We start from the raw sequence: 21,072 nt of genomic DNA, 5'->3' as shown, positions 1-21,072 counted from the left end.
ACAGTGTCACTTCTGCTATATTCTATTGGTTCAAAGAAGTAATAAACCCACTCATATTAAAGGTAGAGGGGACAGAGACCTCACCTCTCAATAGGGGATGTGTCACAAAATTTGTGGACATGTTTTAAAACTTCCACAAAAGGAGAGAAGAAAAATGACTCTTTGTACTGGATCTGACACTAATGACATAATTTGTTTCCAGCTATGTACACAAACTTGATATCACATAACCCACAGCACATAGAACTGTAGAGTGTGTTGGCCAAGAGAGATGGGCTAGTATTTTTTTTCTCTTAAATTCTGTTAGCCAACATATAGTACATCTTTCATTTCTGATGTAGTGTTCAATGATTCATCAGTTGCATATAACACCCAGTGCTCATCACATCATGTGCCCTCCTTAATTGGGCTAGTACTTTTAATAGAAGAATTCTTACTTTTGGTCAAGGAGAATCACTGGTGTCCTTATTTTTGGTACTAGGGCTTCTGATAGAGCTTTGATTGGATGAGAGTTTGGCTATTTAGTTGAACTCTGAATCATACGTGGACACAAAAGAGGAGACCCAAAGTGCCTGCAGGACACAGATTAAAAAATATGTACTAATGCCCCAACTTAGCATGCGTTTTGGTGATAGTTTAAAAACTGCTTTTTAATCTGGAGAACACAGGACTGGTCAAAACTAAGTGAAATAAGTCAAGCAGAGAAAGACAATTATCATGTGGTTTCTCTCATCTATGGAACATAAGAACTAGGAAGATCGGTAGAAGAAGAAAGGGATAAAGGGGGGGTAATCAGAAGGGGGAATGAAGCATGAGAGACTATGGACTCTGAGAAACAAACTGAGGGCTTCAGAGGGGAGGGGGGTAGGGGAATGGGATAGGCTGGTGATGGGTAGTAAGGAGGGCACGTATTGCATGGTGCACTGGGTGTTATACGCAACTAATGAATCATCGAACTTTACATCGGAAACCGGGGATGTACTGTATGGTGACTAACATAATATAATAAAAAATATTATTATGAAAAAATAACAGAGATGGCAATGAAAAAAAAACTGGCTTTCTACTCTTTTTTCCTACTTTCGTTATGAAGATGAATCTTGTTTTACTGACACTTTATGTCTCACTTGACAAAGAAGGCAGTACCTCATTTCCCTGTCTTATATCAAAATCAGTGCAATGGATCCTAAAATCCAGCTCTTTAGATGTATTCTCTTAGGTCCTCCATTAATATACAGCTGATTCATACCACTGAAGAAAACCAACCCTACTTGTTGCCTTGGACGGATGCCATCTTTCAAGAGGTTTATATGAACACAAAGCTTTGTGTATCTCTGCCTGCCCACTGAGCAAGGGGTCCAGTTTGCAAATGGTGTTTTTATATCTCTAGAACCATATTATTGTCAATATTTTTCATTCTTGGACAGGCTGTTTTTATCAGCTTTGGAGTAAATGTAGGTAATTTGAAGGCCTGATCCAGTGTTCTCTGTGATGCTGTAATATACTCTCAAGTTCTGAAGAAAATGTTCTGATTTTATGACACACGGTGGCAGGACTGGAAACAATTTATCCTGGGATTTATCCTGATACTATTACTGCTGACTCAGTTGCTTCCCATGAAATGGTTTGCACTTGGTGCAATTGGTATTTTCATGAATTTTCCACTCTCTTCCTCTTTTCCACATATACTTCAGGCCCCCTGTATCTGTTTCTGGACATGACTATAGATATTTATTGATTAAAAATTCAGATCAGACTACCAGTAAGTTACAGAGAAATGCCTCATGTTCTCCCTTCTCTCATTTCCTCTTGAAACAGTTGATTTTAAGAGACCAATATGGGAAAAAAGACAGTAACAACAATGAAAAAAAAAAAACAGAAATCAATTTACATTTTGCATGTTGATGTATTACAGGGTAATGCCTTAGTAACAAGGAAACTCAAATCTGATCCTTTGTTAACTGAAAGTTGTTTTGTGTGTTCTTCCTTTTTTTCTAGGTACACAATGCTAGTGATTTGCTGATTAAACCCCTGGAAAATTTTCGGAAGGAGCAAATAGGCTTCACCAAGGTACATTTTCTTCAAATGTATAAGGTGTTTTTCATAGCTGAGTAGTTTGGGTTACCACTCTTCACTCTTTAGGGGTGAGGAGGGTTCATATATAAGGGAATTCATTCAAAAAAAGTGGGAATATCTGGAGTTGGCTCCTGGCTATTTCCAAGTAGCTGGGCAACTCTGGACAAGTCTCTTCTCTTTTTGGAGCTTCAGTTTCTCCATCTGGAAAATGAGGAGCTTGATAATAATAGGCATTATTTAAAGGGCACTTACTATGTGCTTGCTAAGCACTGGGCTACATGCTAAATTTATATTCATTCTCTAATCACAACAATTGTGTGAGGTTCTGGTATTTTCCACATTTTACAAATGAGGCAACTAAGGTTTGGGCAAGATAAAAAAACCTGACGGAAGTTATATAGTTAGTGACAGTAGCCAGCATTTAGACTTTAGGGTTTTTTGTTTGTTTGTTTTGTTTTGTTTTTAGCTTCAAATCCCACATTCTTTCCATTAAGCCATACTATGTAGATACTTGCTGTCCAGTATGGTATCCATAGCTATATAAATAAAATAAAATAAACAACTCAGTTTCTCAGTCATGCTAGTCACCTTTCAAGTGCTTGGTACCTACATGTGGCTAGTAGCTACTGTGTTGGATTGCACAGACATAGAACACTTCCATTATTGTAGAAATTCCTACTGAACAGCACTGTGCCAGATAATCTCAGATTATTTCCAGCTTGACCACTCATGGATCTGATTCCCTACGGTCTCATAAAGAGTTAGGAAAAATTGTCAAATTTATTCTTTTCAGCTAGGTGTAGACTTATTCTGTGAACTCCAATATGTATGCAACATGTAACCAGATGGTCTTCCAGAACTAAATGCAGTATTTTAGCCTAGCATTTGGTCCTAAAAAGGACTGAGAACACACCATCTGGTTATTATCTGGAATATTGTGACAAGCAGTTTAAATTGAAGGTAGCAAGGTCAGAGGGGAAAGAGGAAAGACGAGATTAGTGGATGTGATGTCACTGCTGGATGTCATCAGTCAGCTTGACCTGGGCATTATTTGAATGACTGATATTCGGACTAAATAAGTTAATCTGCATAGCCCAGCGATTCTGGACTCCACTTGATATATCTGGAATCTCATTAACATAAATACTTAATTAGGAAAATATATAACTGAAGGAGGGAAGAACCTTTAAAATCACAAGTGTGGTATGAAAATAGGTAAGTGACATGACAGTTGTTACGTAAGAATGAATAAAGAATATGAAGAAGGACAGATAATGTGAAAATCCTCACACTTAGTCTACTTTCACTCCTGGATGAGATTAGGAAAAAGGAAAGTAAGAGTGTGCTACAGTGGTTGACCTCATGTCATCTGAGGGAAAGGAAACAAATTTCTTTCCTCTATTTCCTATGTTCCAGGCCTGTGCTGAGGATTTTACATATGTTGTCTTCCTTAATTCTTACAGCAAACCTCTGAAGTGCAATGTATAATATCCATTATCTCAATGAAGAAACGGAGACTCAGAAAGATTGCATTCTTATATTCCTATTAGTTTTTTTCCTACTTCTTTACTCTAGGGTCAACTTGCACACCTAAAAGGAGAGTGACCAACTTTCAGTGTGAGTGCTTTTTCCAAGAAACTATCTAGAATTATCCTGGTAGTAAAATTAAGGTAATAGAGCAGTGAACTAGGAACTAGAAAATGCAGCTTCTGGTCTACCCCTGTGTGTTTTCAAATTATTGCCTATCAGTTCCAACACTTCTCAATACCTGTTCTTTTTTTTTTAAATAATAATTTTTTATTATGTTAGTCACCATACAGCATATCGTTAGTTTTTGATGTAATGTTCCATGATTCATTATTTGCATAAAACGCCCAGTGCACCATGCAATATATGCCCTCCTTAATACCCATCACCGGCCTATCCCAATCCCCCACCCCCTCCCCTCTGAAGCCCTCATTTTGTTTCCCAGAGTCCATAGTCTCTCATGGTTCATTCCCCCTTCTATTTACCCCCCTTCATTCTTCCCTTCCTTCTCCTACCAATCTCCCTGCTATTTCTTATGTTCCATAAATGAGTGAAACCACATGATAATTGTCTTTCTCTGCTGGACTTATTTCACTTAGCATAATCTCCTCCAGTGCCGTCCGTGTTGCTGCAAATATTGGGTAATTGTTCTTTTTGATGGCTGAGTAATATTCCACTGTATATATATAGACCACATCTTCTTAATCCAGTCATCTGTTGAAGGGCATCTCGGCTCCTTCTATGATTTAGCTATTGTGGACAATGCTGCTATGAACATTGGGGTGCATATGGCCCTTCTCTTCACTACGTCTGTATCTTTGGGGTAAATACCCAGTAGTGGAATGGCTGGATCATAGGGTAGCTCAATTTTTAACTTTTTAAGGGACCTCCACACTGTTTTCCAAAGAGGCTGTACCAACTTGCATTCCCACCAACAATGTAGGAGGGATCCCCTTTCTCCACATCCTCTCCAACAATTGTTGTTTCTTGCCTTGTGTATTTTAATGCAACAGATTTCTGAGCATTGATTTTGTATCCCGCTACATTACTGAATTGCTCTATACATTCTAATCGCTTGGGCATGGATTCTTTTGGGTTTTCCATATAGAGTATCATGTCATCTGCGAAGAGAGACATTTTGACTTCTTCTTTGCTGATTTGGATACCTTTTATCCCTTTTTGTTGTCTGATTGCTGTTGCAAGGACTTCTAGTACTATGCTGAATAATAGTGGCGAGAGTGGGCATCCTTGTCGTGTTCTTGATCTTAAGGGAAAGGCTTCCAGCTTTTCTCCATTGAGAATGATATTTGCTGTAGGCCTTTCATAGATGGTTTTTATGAGATTGAGGAATGTGCCCTCTATCCCTACACTCTGAAGTGTTTTAATCAGGAAAGGATGCTGTATTTTGTCAAATGTTTTTTCTGCATCTATTGAGAGGATCATATGGTTCTTGACTCTTGTTGATATGATCTATCGCACTGATAGGTTTGCCAATGTTGAACCACCCTTGCATCCCAGGGATGAATCCCACTTGGTCATGATGGATAATCCTTTTAATGTACTGTTGGATCCTATTAGCTAGGATCTTGTTGAGAATTTTGGCATCCATAATCATGAGGGATATTGGTCTGTAATTCTCCTTTTTGATGGGGTCTTTGCCTGGTTTGGGGATCAAGGTAATATTGGCCTCATAGAATGACTTTGGTAGTTTTCCTTCTGTTTCTATTTTTTGAACAGCTTCCGGAGAATAGGTATCATTTCTTCTTTGAATGTTTGGTAGAATTCCCCGGGGAATCCATCAGGGCCTGGAGTCTTGTTTTTTAGGAGGTTTTTGATCACTGCTTCAATCTCTTCATAATTATTTGGTCTGTTTAAAAAATAAATTTCTTCCTGTTTCAGTTTTGGTAATGTATAGGTTTCCAGGAAGGCATCCATTTCTGTCAGGTTGTTTAATTAATTGGCATAAAGCTGTTGATAAAAGTTTCTAATGAACCTTCCTATTTCATTGGTGTTTCTTGTGACCTCTCCCTTTTCTTTCATAATTTTATTAATTTGTGTCCTTTCTCTCTTCTTTTGAATAAATCTGGCCAGTGGCTTATTGATCTTCTGGCCTTCCTTCAAAGAACCAGCTTCTAGTTCTGTTGATCTGCTCTCCTGTGCTCCTGGTTTCTAATTCATTGATCTCTGCTCTAATCTTGATCAACTGCTTTCTCGTGTGTGGATTTGGGCTGTTCTTCTGTTCCTGTTCCAGCTTCTTGAGGTGAGAATATAAAAGCTGCATTTTAGATTTTTCTATTCTTTTAAGTGAGGCTTGGATGGCTATGTATTTTCCCCTTAGGACTGCCTTTGCAGTGTCCCATAGGTTTTGGACCATTGTGTTTTCATTCTCGTTGGTCTCCATAAATTGTTTAAATTGATTTTTGATTTCCTGGCTTATCGAATCATTCTTGAGCAGGATGTTTCTTAGTTTCCAAGTGTGTGAGTGCCTTTCAAATTTTTCCTTGTGATTGAGTTCCAATTTCAAAGCATTGTGGTCTGAGAATATGCAGGGAACAATTTTAGTCTTTTGGTATCGGTTGAGACCTGTTTTGTGACCCAGCATGTGGTCTATTCTGGAGAACATTCTATGTGCGTTCGAAAAGAATGAGTATTCTTTTGTTCTGGTGTGTAGTGTTCTATATATATCTATGAGGTCCCTCTGGTCTAGTCTGGCATTCAAAGCTCTTGTTTCTTTGTTGATTTTCTGCTTAGGTGATCTGTCTATTGCTGATAGTGGAGTGTGGAGGTCCCCTACTATTAACATATTTTATCTATGTGTCTCTTTATTCTGATTAAGAGTTGGCTTGTGTATGTTGCTGCTCCCCTCTTCGGGGCGTAGATATTTATAACTGTCATATCCAGTTGTTGGATATATCCTTTCAGAATAATATAGTGTCCTTCTGTATCTCTAACTACAGTCTTTAGTTTAAAATCCAACACTTTTCCAATGAAGACATACAAATGGCTAACAGACACAGGAAAAAATGTTCAAAATCATTAGCCATCAGGGAAATTGAAATCAAAACACACTGAGATACCACCTTATGCCAGTTAGAATGGCAAAAATTGACAACGCAAGAAACAACAATTGTTGGAGAGGATGTGGAGAAAGGGGATCCCTCCTACATTGTTGGTGGGAATTCAAGTTGGTACAGCCACTCTGGAAAACAGTGTGGAGGTCCCTTTAAAAGTGAAAATTGAGCTATCCTATGATCCTGCCATTGCACTACTGAGTATTTACCCCAATGATACAGACGTAGTGAAGAGAAGGGCCATATGCACCCCAATGTTCATAGCAGCATTCTCCACAATAGCTAAATCATAGAAGAAGCTGAGATGCCCTTCAAGATATGACTGGATTAAGAAGCTGTGGTCCATATATACAATGGAATATTACTCAGCTATCAAAAAGAATGATTTCTCAACATTTCCTGCAATGTGAATGGCACTGGAGGAGATAATGCTAAGTGAAATAAGTCAAGCAGAGAAAGACAAATATCATATGATTTCTCTCATCTATGGAACATAAGAACTAGGAAGATCGGTAGAAGAAAGGGATAAAGAAAGGGGGTTATCAGAAGAGGGAATGAAGCATGAGAGACTATGGACTCAGAAACAAACTGAGGGCTTCAGAGGGGAGGCATGTGGGGGAATGGGATAGGCTGGTGATGGTAGTAAGGAGGGCACATATTGCATGGTGCACTGGGTGTTATATGCAACTAATGAATCATTGAACTTTACATCAAAAAAATAAAAATAAAAATAATAATAAAATAAAAATAAATAAATAAACCCTTTAAAAATTTAAAAAATAAATAAAATGCACATTTCTACGAAAAAAAAATAAAATCCAATCTGTCTGGTATGAGAATTTCTACCCCAGCTTTCTTTTGAGGTCCATTGGCATGAAAAATGGTTTTCCATCCCTTCACATTCAGTCTGGATGTATCTTTAGGTTCAGAAACAGTCTCTTTTAGACAGCAAATGGATGGGTCATGACTTTTATCTAATGTGCAAACCTGTGACGTTTTATGGGCGCATTTAGACCGCTCACTTTGAGAGTAATTATTGAGAGATATGATTTTAATGATGCCATGTTGCCTGTAAAGTCTTTGTTTCTATAGATTGTAACTTTCTGTTCTGTATCACTCTTGGGGCCTTTCTACTTTTATAGAACCCCCCTTAATATCTCCTGTATTGTTGGTTTCGTGGTTTCAAAATTGGTCAGTGACTGGCGATTCTGGAAGGTCTTTATCTCTCCATCATTTCTGAATGATGCCTTGATGGATAAAGGATCCTTGGCTGCATGTTTTTCTATGAAAGAGCTTTAAAAATTACCCCCTCAACCCTTTCTCTCATTGCAGGTCTGTGTAGGCAGGTCTGACGTAATTCTGATACCTTTGCCTTGGTACGTGAGAAATATCTTTGCCCTGGCCACTTTTAATACTGTATCCTTGGATCTAATATTTGCGAAATGCAGTATGATGTGATGTGGGGTAGGTTTGTCGTGGTTGAATTTGGAAGGGGTCCCCTCTGCCTCTTGGACACGAATGCTTGTTTGCTTTGCTAGATTAGGGAAGTTTTCAGCTACAATTTTTTCAAATATCTCTTCTAGACCTCTGTCTTGCTCCATCCCCTCGGGGATGCCGATGATTCTGACATTGGAATGTTTCATTGAGTCAGTAATCTCCCGTAACCTACATTCTTGAGATTGGATTTTTTTTTAGCCAAGTTTCTGTTTTAGCTTTCTCTTCTACCATCCCATCCTCCAATTCACTAGTTTGTTCCTCTGCCTCATTTACCCTGGCTGTCCGAGCATCTAGTTTTGACTGCATTTGATTCATAGCAGTTTTAATTTCTGCCAGATTCGCTCTCATTTCCGCCCTTAGTGATTCTATATTCTCGTTAATATTTTCGTTATTATTTTTTTCAAGTCTACACATCATCTTGACCATTGTTACTCTGAACTCCTTTTCTGATAATTTGGTTATATCCATATCCATTAGTTCTGTGGTGGAGGTCACAGACTCATTATCTTTCCTTTGCTGGGGGGGATTTCTCCTTCTCGTCATTCTGATGAGGAGAGGTTTCTGGGTTGCCCAGTGCCCAAATTATTGACCAAGACCCAGGCAGCATCCTCTCATTTTATAGGAGCTTAGGTATGTGGGCTTCTTGATTTTTCAGCCTGCCTTCTGGGGGAGGGACCTGCTGTGCTGATACTCAGGCAACTCTTTTTGGGTAGAGTCACCCTGTCCCTTGCAATGGGGGATGGGGATTGGCACAATGTGAGGTCTTATTTCTGGGCTTTTGTTCTCTGGCAGCTTTCCCTGGCGGTTTTCTGTGGCTCTTCTGAGAGTCAGAGCAGCAGTGGCCAAATCCTAGCCTCTGTCTCAGAACAGAGAGATTGCAGTGTGCTCTCCACTGAGCTCTCCTGGCCTCTTTAACTGTCTTTCTGTTGGTGTTGCTAAAAACCCTGCAGTGTCCCAGGTTGCACCCCACAGCTGGAGTCCCAGCGCTCATTTCCAGCGCAGGCATGTCTCTGTCCTTTGTGTTTCTAACTCCACCAGCCACCAGCCGGCCCCGCTCCAGAGCTCCGTCTTTCAGTATGGTTTGGGGGCGCTCCGGAGCATCGGTTTTCAGTCTGGTCATGAGCGTTCCCAGGCTCACAGTCTCAGTCTGCTGTCTCGCGGGTACAGGTCTGAGAGTCCGGCCTGCTCCCCAGTGCAGGTGGCGACCTCTTCCCGGCGCTCAAGCATGGCTAGTCCCTCCCCCTTCCGTTTATCTTCTGATATCTGTGCGCGGATTCACGGCTCCCTGCTTCGTATCTCAATACTCAGTGCTGGAGATGTTCATTTGTGGAGATCCAGATGTATCTTCCTACATCTCAGGCTGATTCCTTGGGTTTTCAGGATGGTCTGGTACCTATCCAGCTCGACTCAGGGGACCGGCTGAAAAAGGGGACCACTACTCCTCCGCCCTCTTAACTCCTCCCATCCATCCTTAGTTTTTGATGTAGTCTTCCATGGTTCATTGTTTGCATATAATACCCTGTGCTCCATGCAATACGTGTCCTCCTTAATACCCACAAATCTATGGTCAACTAATCTTTGACAGAGCACAAAAAACATCCAGTGGAAAAAAGTCAGTCTTTTCAATAAATGGTGCTGGGAAAATTGGACAGCTATATTCAGTAGAATGAAACTGGACCACTGGGGTACCTGGGTGGGTCAGTCGTTAAGAATCTGCCTTTGGCTCAGGGCGTGATCCCAGAGTCCTGGGATCGAGCCCCGCATTGGGCTCCCTGCTCCGCTGGGAGCCTGCTTCTTTCTCTCCTAGTCCCCCTGCTTGTGTTCCTTCTCTCATTGCCTCTCTCCCTGTCAAATAAATAAATAAAATCTTAAAAAAAAAACTTGGATCTTGCTTTTTTTATCGAATTTGATAACCTGTATCTTACTATTGGAGCATTTAGCCTATTTACATTCAGAGTAACTATTGAAAGAAATGAATTTAGTGCCATTATTACATGTATAGTCTCTGTTTCTGTGGATTGTCTTTGTTTTCTTCCTGGTCTATGTTACTTTTAGGCTCTCTGTGTCGTTTCAGGATCCCCTTTAATATTTCTTGCAGGACTGTTTTAGTGATTATGAATTTTCTCAGTTTATATTTGTCCTGGGAGTTCTTTCTGCCTTCCTCCATTCTGAATGACAGCCTTGCTGGATAAAGTATTCTTGGCTGCATGGTTTTCTCATTTAGTACCCTGAATATATCATGCCGGCCCTTTCTGGCCTGCTAGGTCTCTGTGGATAGGTCTGCTACTAGCCTAATGTTTCTACCCATGTAGGTTAAGAATCTCTTGTCTCAAGCTTCTTCCAGGATTTTCTCTTTATTTTTGAAATTTCATGCTTCGCAGTTGTATGTTGGGATGTTCATATATTTTTATTGATTTGGGGGGGGGGCATTGTCTCTATCTTTTAGACTTAAATGCCTGTCTCTTTCCCCAGATTAGAGAAGTTTCCATCTATGATTTGCTCAAGTATACCTTCTCTACCTTTCTCTCTTTCTTCTTCCTCTGGGACCCCAATAACATAATAGTGTTTTGCTTTGTGGTATCCCTGAGTTCTCAAAGCCTCCTCTCATGGTCTGTTAGTTGTTTTTCTCTCTTTTCCTCAGCTTTCTGTCTTTTTCATCAACTTGTCTTCTATGTCAGTGACTCTCTTTAACCTAGCTCATCTACTTCATTTACCCTCCCTGTTAAAACATCCAGTTAAACTGCATCTCAGTTAAATAAAGCATTTTTAATTTTAGATTTTATTTCTGCACTAATAGATTCTCTAGTGTCTTTTATGCTTTTTTTAAGCCCAGGTAGTAACTTTATAATTGTTATCCTTTTTTTTTTAAAGATTTTATTTATTTATTCGACAGAGATAGAGACAGCCAGCGAGAGAGGGAACACAAGCAGGGGGAGTGGAAGAGGAAGAAGCAGGCTCATAGCGGAAGAGCCTGACGTGGGGCTCGATCCCATAACGCCGGGATCACGCCCTGAGACGAAGGCAGACGCTTAACCGCTGTGCCACCCAGGCGCCCCTATAATTGTTATCCTTAATTCCAGCTCTGACATTTTACTTATAATCATGTTGATTAGATCTGTGGCAGAGGGAATATTACCTCTAGTTCCTTCTTTTGTTGTGAATTCCTCCTTCTAGTCATTTTGCCCAGAGAAGAGTGGATGAACGAGAGACCCAAATCAAAAATACCAACCATGCCCCAACCGAAATACACACTAGCGAAACCCAAGGAGGTTAGAAATTTAAAAAAGTAAATTAAAAAAAATGGGTGTGTGGAAAGAGAGAATATAATCTCCTAGGTGGACAAAACTTGATTCTCTTGGTCCTGGGTGTATTTTTCTTTGTTATAATACACTAAATCCCAATATTGTAAAGAAAGCAAAACATAAATGTGTGTGTGTATATATATACACACACACATACACACAGGCATGTGCGTGTGTATATATATACACACACACATACACACAGGCATGTGCGTGTGTATATATATACACACACACATACACACAGGCATGTGCATGCGCATGCCTACAGACAAAAATAAAATTGAATACAGTAAAAGGAAGCCAAAATGAAGGATATATTTATAAAATGTGAATGTGAAGGTAAAGTTTTAAAAAGATTTATTGATTTGATAAAATAAACTAGTTGAAAAGGAAAAAATGAGAATGAAAATTTTAAACTGAAAGATAAGCAAATCATGAGAAAAGATCTCAAATTCTATATAATTTTCCTGTAGCACTGGAGTTTTACAGTCCTGTGTGCTCCTAAAACTTGGTGTTTGCCTGTTTTTCCAGCTGGTCTTCTAAGGGAGTGGCCATGCACTGATTTTCAGGTGTCTTTGCCTGGGTGGAATTGTACCACCCCTTGCCAGGGGACTGTGCTCAGTGTAAACTGTGTGTGGTGGCTCTATGTGTCTTTTGTTCCCTGAAGGCTTTCCATGCCTCTTTAGAAGATGAAAATAAAAATGGCCATGCCCTGATCTCCAGCCCTGGAGCTGAAAGATCACAGCTCTCTCTCTTCATTAAACCCTCAGGGATAAGCAGTCTTTACTTTTGTGTGTGCCAAACTCTGCACACCTTGTGGTGCACACCTGCACTGATCCTCCCAAGGGGTAGGCAGAGGGCCCCAAATGAAGAGTGGTCGCCCAATCATGTGTGCACCTATGCTGCCCCTACCAGGGAAGGTGGAGGGTGGCTACATTTATGCCCTTTGCAGGGTGTCCACACCGAGGGCAGTCGCCCGATTGTGCACTTGCCCCAACCGCCTCTCCTAGGGGAAGGTGGAGGGTCGCTTCGTTTCTGCCCTTTGTAGGTGACCCCATACAGAAAGCAGTCCATCCAGTCTTGGACGCACCTACGATGCCATTCCCAGGGGAAGGCGGAGCCTCTGCCCCTTTCAGGCCCCCACTGGGAGAGTGGTTTCCTAGTAGTGCCACAGTTCGTATTTTATGGCAACGGAGCTGAGAGCCCCCTCCTGGGCTTACTGACCCTAACCAGTTTCCCTGCTCTAATGCTTTCTAACTCTGCCAGCTCAGGCACGCCTGTTCTTTCTGTGACCCCCGGGTTCCTGAGACCACACTCACAGTGTCCCACCTAGGATTCTGCCCTTCTTTGCTACCTGAGCACTTTCCAGGAAGGGATGTCTCTCACTGGAGCAGACTTCTAAAGTTTCCGATTTTGTGTTCCAGGTCTATATCACTTTCTGGTAACTAACTTACAGAAGCTCCCTCCCCACACTGTTTATCTTCCGAATATTCCCTCAGATTCACTTCTGTGCATCTCTTGCCTTGCAAAAAGTGGTCACTTTTCTGTTTGTAGAATTCCAGTAATTCTTTTCTTACATCTCAGGCTGATTTCATGGGTGCTCAGAATGGTTTGATAGTTACCTAGCTAAATTCAAGGGACTAGATGAATGGAGATCCCCTACTCTTCCACCATCTTGCCTTCCTCCCCCAGTAGTTTAATTTTGCTTGTGTTTTCCTTGCCCAAGGTGACATATCTAGGATTATGTTGCTATGGCCGATGTCAAAGAGGTTACTGCCTATGTTGTCTTCTAGGAGATTTTTGGTTTCAGGTCTCACATTTATGTCCAAGTAATTACTTTCAGTAGAGAGCATCTGCCATTTCATGGGTTCTCTGGATTCAGAATCAACAGGAAGGTAACATTTGAAGAAAATTGATATACACATATATATTTAATTAGTTAACACATATAACGTTATTCAGTTAGCACCTGTCATGTAATACATTTAGTGTTTTCTGTTGTTGTTATCATCATCCTCATCACCCTCCTCATTATCATTGTTATTGGCAGTAAAACAGAGATAACAGAATACTCTCCATGTAATTGTCCAATTGGTGATGGTCTTACTCCTATTAAAAATTCATAAGTAGAGAAGTGAAAGAGTGAGACAGGAAGAGAAAGATAGCAGGAATGAATGTTTTCCACGTGACTACTGGTATATGAAGAGGTTTCATGTCACTAGATCTCCAGATTTGTGTCTCTGGCTTGCAGGATGTGGCAGATGTCTTTTTGTCATAGGAAGTTAAAGAACTAGGGAGGGGAAAATAACTGAGAATGCTGGGAACTAAGAGGAGACATACTTGGGATAAACCCATCTTTTTGTTCAAAAAGGATTAGCCTCTTCAAATGATGCTGATGATAGTACCTCTTGAAGTAATAAGTGTCTTGTGTGAAATCTGTGGAACGTGTTGCATGGCGGGGATTGATGTGTAATATTCAAATGATACTCTTCTCCTGTGTTTCCTGTAATAGATTATGAGCTATTGGCTAGGGATGTTGCTGGGTAATGCAAGTTACTCTGTTTTCGGTGTCCATTTGCAGGCCAACGAACTCTGTTATCAGTTCAAGTTGGCTGACTGAGTCCCAGTGGACAGGCTCTTTCAATAATCTGAATCTCAAAAGGCCATTTTGTAACTGAGATATTTTACAAAGACAACAGTTTCTCTGATTAGCCATTCAGTGATGTCTTGGACACTAGCTTTTGTTATACAATAGCTTCTAATTGTCTCAGATGGTTGGCTTCCCAAGCATAGAATCATGGGCCAGATGATTTCACAGGTATCATCTCCATCAGAGGATTTTTTTCCCCAGGGGAAACTGTTGGTGGGGCTCCTAACTCCCTACTTTAGCCAGAGCAATTTCTCTTGGATCTTTTTTGATATAGTGAACTTTTGGGGCAATATTTCTTTTAGAATAGGACTCCATTTTAGCCAATAGGCTAAAAAGTTTGCAAACCACCTCTTTATGCTAAAATTTGATTGGTCTCCCTTTTCCAATTAAATAGGTTATGTCTTCTAATCTCTGTATGGTAGTTAGGATACTTATGCAATTAGATCATGTTTGTTTTCTTCAAATTTTAGTGTGTAATCAGCAATGTAATCAGAATAATCCCATTTTACAACCCTTAAGTTTTGAGAAAAAAGTGTATTTTTTCCACTGTAAAAATTGAACTTATATAGAACACATACTTGCACAATAATGTAAAACAAAATAATACAATAAGATCTATTAAAAAAACTCAACAGTCTTCATTCTTTCCCCATTCCTCAAAGTCATACATTTTTAACCATTTGTATTCTTTTGGTGGTTACTTTCATATTTTAAAAATATGCTTTTTTTTTTTTTTGCTATTGCTTTATCCACTTGAGAAACTATTTTTTCTTGCTATGAATAGAGGAGATCATTGCTTACACTGCTCTCTTTCCCTCCCCTTCTGTTTCTGGGTGGGCTGGGGAGACCCCCGGACCCTAACGCCTCCTCCCCGCCCATCTCTGGATTGTTGCCAGAGGCTCTTTGTTTCATCCTAAGAAAGAATTCAGGGAAGGATCAGACACAGTGGTTGAATGGTACAAGTGGAAAAGTTTATTAAAATGAGACTACACTCTTGAGATCTGAGAGCTGGTGAGCTCAAATGAGAGCTGCACCTAGCATTTGGGGTCTCTGTCTTTTGTTGACAGCTACTAACTAAGGGGTAGAATATTATTTATTTGTGGAGGGGATTTCTTTGGAAGCAGGGTTTCTTGCCTTTTCTCCCTTACTTGGTCAGGCTCTCTGGCCTTTTTTTGTCTAGGGCCTGTCTGGTTTGATCTGGCTTCCTTTGGCTTTGTTTTTGGAGTACTGCCAAGACAGGTCTCTAACTTTCTTGATAATGGGCCATGACTCCCACTTTACTGGCCTCCAGACATCCTGTTAAAGCCTAACTGTCTATTTTAACACTTCTAATTTTTGATAACTATAACATCCTTTTACTTCTTCTGTTGCTTACCTCTGTTACTTTAAATAATATACTTAACCCCTATTTCTTATTCCATCAACTTCTGACTGTGGCTTTATAAGATGGAGATATTAACACTTCTCTCTTCCTTTACTACCTTTAAACCCTTGACTCCTATCAGCCACAACTTCACTTTTCATTGGTAGGGTTGATCACATTACTATTCTAGTAATAGTAATAACCTTAATGAAATCTTGTTAGTGGTTATTATTAAGCTCATTTTATAGTGGCAAATGCAAGTGACAAATCCAGGATTTGAACTCAAGTTTCTTGGCTCTGAGTCCATGAATTTTCACATTTCTTATATTGGATTAATACGAGTACTAATTTCTGGTGGCTAGGATAGATCAAGCATGATCCCCTTCTTTATCCTTTTCTCCTAATTTCTTGTCTACTAGGCTTAGAGGTTTTTTGTCTACCTACTCTAGACTCCTATTTGGTTAACTCCTTCTATTCCTCTCATCTCTCAAAATTCCCTGCACATGTAAATCTTGTGAGTAATTTCCCATGTGTATATTTTAGCTATCACTTGATTAGCAGAACCCTTCCCACCACTATCCCCCTTCTCACTACCATTCCACTTCCCCCCACCCCCCTGCACCAAGGTCAAGGAAGGACAAATCAAACTTAGTCCAGTTCTGTTCATAATGGGTCTTTCATCCTGCAGTGTAGAATGCTGGGCTGTCCATGGAGATGGCAGAATAAAGACTTAGTCATCCCCCATAGACACATGACAGAGAAAGTATTTGTAGCCTTTGATTCATATTTTTTGGGGCTAGTGAGAATTGCCCAGAGTATTATGTTTTCAGTTCTTTTTCAAGGATGCCCTTGCCAGAGAACAGTGACTGAATTGAGCCTTTGTGTATTCTCTGGTGAGAATAAGGGCCAAATGGCCTAAGACATCTGAATCTGCATTTAACCCACTTTTTGGAGAGTTGGAGCTTGTGTGGAAGCTATGATATAGTGTGTTCTCTTCCAACAGATGTCAGGCAAGTAGGCATTGAAAGTAATGTATGAGGTTGCCAGTCTTACTGTTATTTCTTCTCTATGAATAGAGATCATAGAAAGAACTTTAGGAAAAGGGCTAGTTCTGGAGGTAGATGAGGTTGAAAAAATAAAAAAGATGGAAGAAAATGCACCCTGATAGTTAGGGTGGGTGAGGCCAACGGTACTGGTCTGCCTTGGATTCCAAATGTGAGTGCATACCCTGGGACAGAGAGGAAGGAAGCAGGAGCAAATAACCTTGAAAAGCTACAAACAGGTTGAATTTCAGATCCCCTCATCCCTTGTTTGAGTCTCAATGGCCCCATAATGTATTAACAGGAAGAGTCAAGTACTCAATGTGCTCAAGAGCTAAGCTGGGTGACAGTAATCCGTAAGTGATTTTCAAGCCAACATCAAATATTTTACATACTTTATAATAATAATTATCACATACTAGGTACTTGTTCTGTCTTATCTCAATTAAGCAATATTATGCACATCCTACAGATGAGGAAGTCGAGACCCATAATGGCCAAATAACTTGTCCAAGGACAGAAAGTTATTAACAGAAGCAAGCTTCAACTAGATATTTGTAACTCCAGAAATTGTACTCTTTCTATTTCATGCATTCTGAACCCAGCTTTGTAAGGTTGGTATGAAAAAATTTATAAAGATAGATTAATAAGGCCTACAGATAATTTAATGGGTAAATGCATTGTGATAAAATCACAATATTTTACAGTAATGGGAATGAAAGAACTAGACCTATTGTATACAACAACATGGATGAATCTAACAAATATAAGGTCAAGGGGATAAAAGCTAGTCATAAAAGATTACCTACTGTCTGTACATATTTGTATAAAGTTCAAAAACAGGCAAAAATAAGTGATGGTGTTAGAAGCCAGGATACTGGTTACCCAAGAGTGAGGGTATAAGTGAGAAAGTCAGGCACAAGGATAACTTTAAAGGTGTTGGTAATATTTTGGCTTTTTATATGAGTGCTGATTACACAGGTGTATTGAGTTTGTGAATATTTATTGAGAATAGTGCAGAGTATTTTTCAGGTTGTATGTTACAATTTTTTTACTAAGTTTTTAATTTTAATTCCAGTATAGTTAACATACAATGTTGTATTAGTTTTGGGTGTACAACATAGTGACTCAACAATCCCATACATTACCCAGTGTTCATCACCAGAGCACTCCTTAATTCCCATCATCTATTTACAACACTGCCCCTCCCCTCCCCTCTAGTGACCATCTGTTTGTTCTCTGTAATTAAGAGTCTGTTTCTTGATTTCTCTCTTTTTCCATTTGCTTGTTTGTTTTGTTTCCTTAATTCCACGTATGATTGAATGAAATCATATGGTATTTGTCTTTCTCTGACTGACTTGTTTCACTTAACATTATACTCTCTAGCAGCATCCATGTTTTTGAAAATGGCAAGATTTCATTCCTCTTTATGGCTGAATAATATTCCTGTGTGTGTGTGTGTATGAATAATATTCCTGTGTGTGTAGATAATGCTGCTATCAACATCAGGGTGCATAAATCACTTTGAATTAATATTTTTGTATTCTTTGGGTAGATACCTAGTAGTGCAGTTGCTGGATTGTAGGGTAGTTCTATTTTTAACTTTTTGAGGAACCTCCATACTGTTTTCCAGAGTGACTGCACCACTAACATTGCAAGACGGTTCACCTTTCTTTCTCTGCATCCATGCCAACACCTGTTGTTTCCTGTGTTGTCGATTTTTGCTATTCTGACAGGTGTGAGGTGATATCTCATTGTGGTTTCGATTTGCATTTCCCTGATGATGACAGATGCTGAAAATCATTTCATGTGTCTGTTGGACAATGAAGTCTTCTCTGGAGAAATGTTCATTCATGTTTTCTGCCTAATTTTTAAATTGGATTATTTGTTTTTTGGGTGTTGAGTTATATAAGTTCTTTATATATTTTGGATACTAACCGTTTATTGGATAGGTCGTTTGCAAATATCTTCTATTCAGTAGGTTGCCTCTTAGTTTTGATGACTGTTTCTTTCACTGTGCAGAACCTTTTTATTTTGATGTAATCCCAATAGTTTATTTTTGCTATTACTTCCCTTGCCTCAGGAGACATAACTCAAAAAATATTGATAGGGCTGGTGTCAGAGAAATTACTGCCTGTGCTCTCTTCTATGATTTTTATGGTATTAAGTCTCAAGTTTAGGTCTTTAATGCATTTTGAGTTTATTTTTGTATATGGTGAAAGAAGGTGGTCCAGTTTTATTCTTTTTTTTTATTTTAATGTTTTTTTTATTATATTATGTTAGTCACCATACAGTACATCCCTGGTTTCTGATGTAAAGTTCGATGATTCATTAGTTGCGTATAACACCCAGTGCACCATGCAATACGTGCCCTCCTTAATACCCATCACCAGTCTATCCCATTCCCCCACCTCCCTCCCCTCTGAAGCCCTCAGTTTGTTTCTCAGAGTCCATAGTCTCTCATGCTTCATTCCGCCTTCTGATTACCCCCCGTTTCTTTATCCCTTTCTTCCCCTACTGCTCTTCCTACTTCTTATGTTCCATAGATGAGAGAAACCACATGATAATTGTCTTTCTCTGCTTGACTTATTTCACTTAGCATTATCTCCTCCAGTGCCGTCCATGTTGCAGCAAATGTTGAGAATTCATTCTTTCTGATAGCTGAGTAATATTCCATTGTATATATGGACCACACCTTCTTAATCCAGTCATCTGTTGAAGGGCATCTCAGTTCCTTCCACGCTTTAGCTATTGTGGACAACGCTGCTATGAACATTGGGGTGCATATGGCCCTTCTCTTCACTATGTCTGTATCTTTGGGGTAAACACCCAGTAGTGCAATGGCTGGGTCATAGGGTAGCTCAGTTTTTAACTTTTTAAGGGACCTCCACACTGTTTTCCAGAGTGGCTGTACCAACTTGCATGCCCACCAACAATGTAGGAGGGATCCCCTTTCTCCACATCCTCTCCAACAATTGTTGTCTCTTGCCTTGTCAATTTTTGCCATTCTAACTGGCGTAAGGTGGTATCTCAGTGTGCTTTTGATTTGAATTTCCCTGATGGCCAATGATTTTGAACATTTTTTCATGTGTGTGTTAGCCATTTGTATGTCATCATTGGAAAATTGTCTGTTCATATCTTCTGTCCATTTTATGATTTGTTTATTTGTTTCTTGGGTATTGAGTTTGAGAAATTCTTCATAGATCTTGGATACCAGTCTTTAATCTGTAGCATCATTTGCAAATATCTTCTCCCATTCAGTGGGCTGCCTCTTAGTTTTTTTGACTGTTTCCTTGGCTGTGCAGAAGCTTTTTATCTTGATGAAGTCCCATAAGTTCATTTTATCTTTTGTTTCTCTTGCCTTTGGAGATGTGTCATTAAAAAGGTTGCTTTGGCCAAAGTTGTAGAGGTTGCTGCCTCTCTTCTCCTCTAGGATTTTGATGGATTCTTGTCCAGTTTTATTTTTTTCAATGTTGTTGTTCAGTTTTCCCAGCCCCAGTTGTTGAAGAGACTGCATTTTTTCCACTGCATATCCATTCTTCTTTTGTCAAAGATAATTGACCATATGATTGTGGATATATTTCTGGGTTTTCTATTCTGTTCCATATGAGTCTGTTTTTATTCTAGTACTATGTTGTTTTGATTGCTTCAGCTCTGTAATATAACTTGAAGTCTGGAATTGTAATAATTCCATTTTTATTTTTCTTTTCAAGGTTGCTTTTGCTCTCTGGGGTCTTTTGTAGTTCTATAGAAATTTTAGGATTGTTTTCTCTACTGTGAAAAATGCTGTTGGTATTTTTTTTAAGTTTATTTATGTTGGAGAGAGAGTGAGAGAGAGTATGAGTGAGTGAGCCCACAAGTGGTGGGAGGGACAGAGGGAGGGAGAAAGAAGCAGACTCCCCACTGAGCATGGAGACCCAATGCAGGGCTCGATCTCATGAACCTGAGAACATGACCTGAGCTGAAACCAAGAGTGGGACACAACCAATTGAGCCACGCAGGCGCACTATGTTAGTACTTTGAAAGGGAATACATTAAATCTGTAGATTGTTTTGGCTAGTATAGACATTATAACAATATTTATTCATATAACTTGTGAACACAGAATGTCTTTCCATTTCTCTGTGTTGTCTTCAACTTCATTCATCAATGTTTTAGAGTTTTTGGATTTTTCACCTTCTCTGTTAAGTTTATTTCTATATATTTTATTGTTTCTGGTACAGTTGTAAATGGGATAGTTTTATTAAGTTTGCATTCTACTGCTTTATTATTAGTGTCTAGGAATGCAACAGATTTCTTTTTTTTAATAATATATATTTTTTTACTATATTATGTTAGTCCCACTACAGTACATCTCCAGTTCGTGATGTAAAGTTCCATGATTCATTACTTGTGTATAACACCCAGTGCACCATGCAGTACGTGCCCTCCTTAATACCCATCACCAGCCTGTCCCATTCCCCCCTGCCCCTGAGGCCCTCAATTTGTTTCCCAGAGTCCATAGTCTCTCATTGTTCATTCCTCCTTCTGTTTACCCCCCCCC

At 39.5% G+C, this 21,072-nt stretch overlaps 1 protein-coding gene across 1 annotated transcript in view; it reads left to right on the top strand.

Annotated features, from left to right (window-relative positions):
• OPHN1 (oligophrenin 1) overlaps positions 1-21,072 on the top strand; it is a 624,918-nt gene that overhangs the window by 213,301 nt on the left and 390,545 nt on the right. Inside the window, exon 5 of the mRNA XM_040630677.1 lies at positions 1,999-2,070. Within this exon, the coding sequence (XP_040486611.1) occupies positions 1,999-2,070 (72 nt within the window). The remainder of the gene's footprint in view (positions 1-1,998; positions 2,071-21,072) is intronic.

Source organism: Ursus maritimus, assembly GCF_017311325.1.
Source record: "Ursus maritimus isolate PB19 chromosome X unlocalized genomic scaffold, ASM1731132v1 scaffold_X1, whole genome shotgun sequence".
Classification (NCBI taxonomy): Eukaryota; Metazoa; Chordata; class Mammalia; order Carnivora; family Ursidae; genus Ursus; species Ursus maritimus.
Note: the sequence above shows the minus strand (reverse complement) of the source record. Positions and strands in the feature narration are given on the sequence as shown.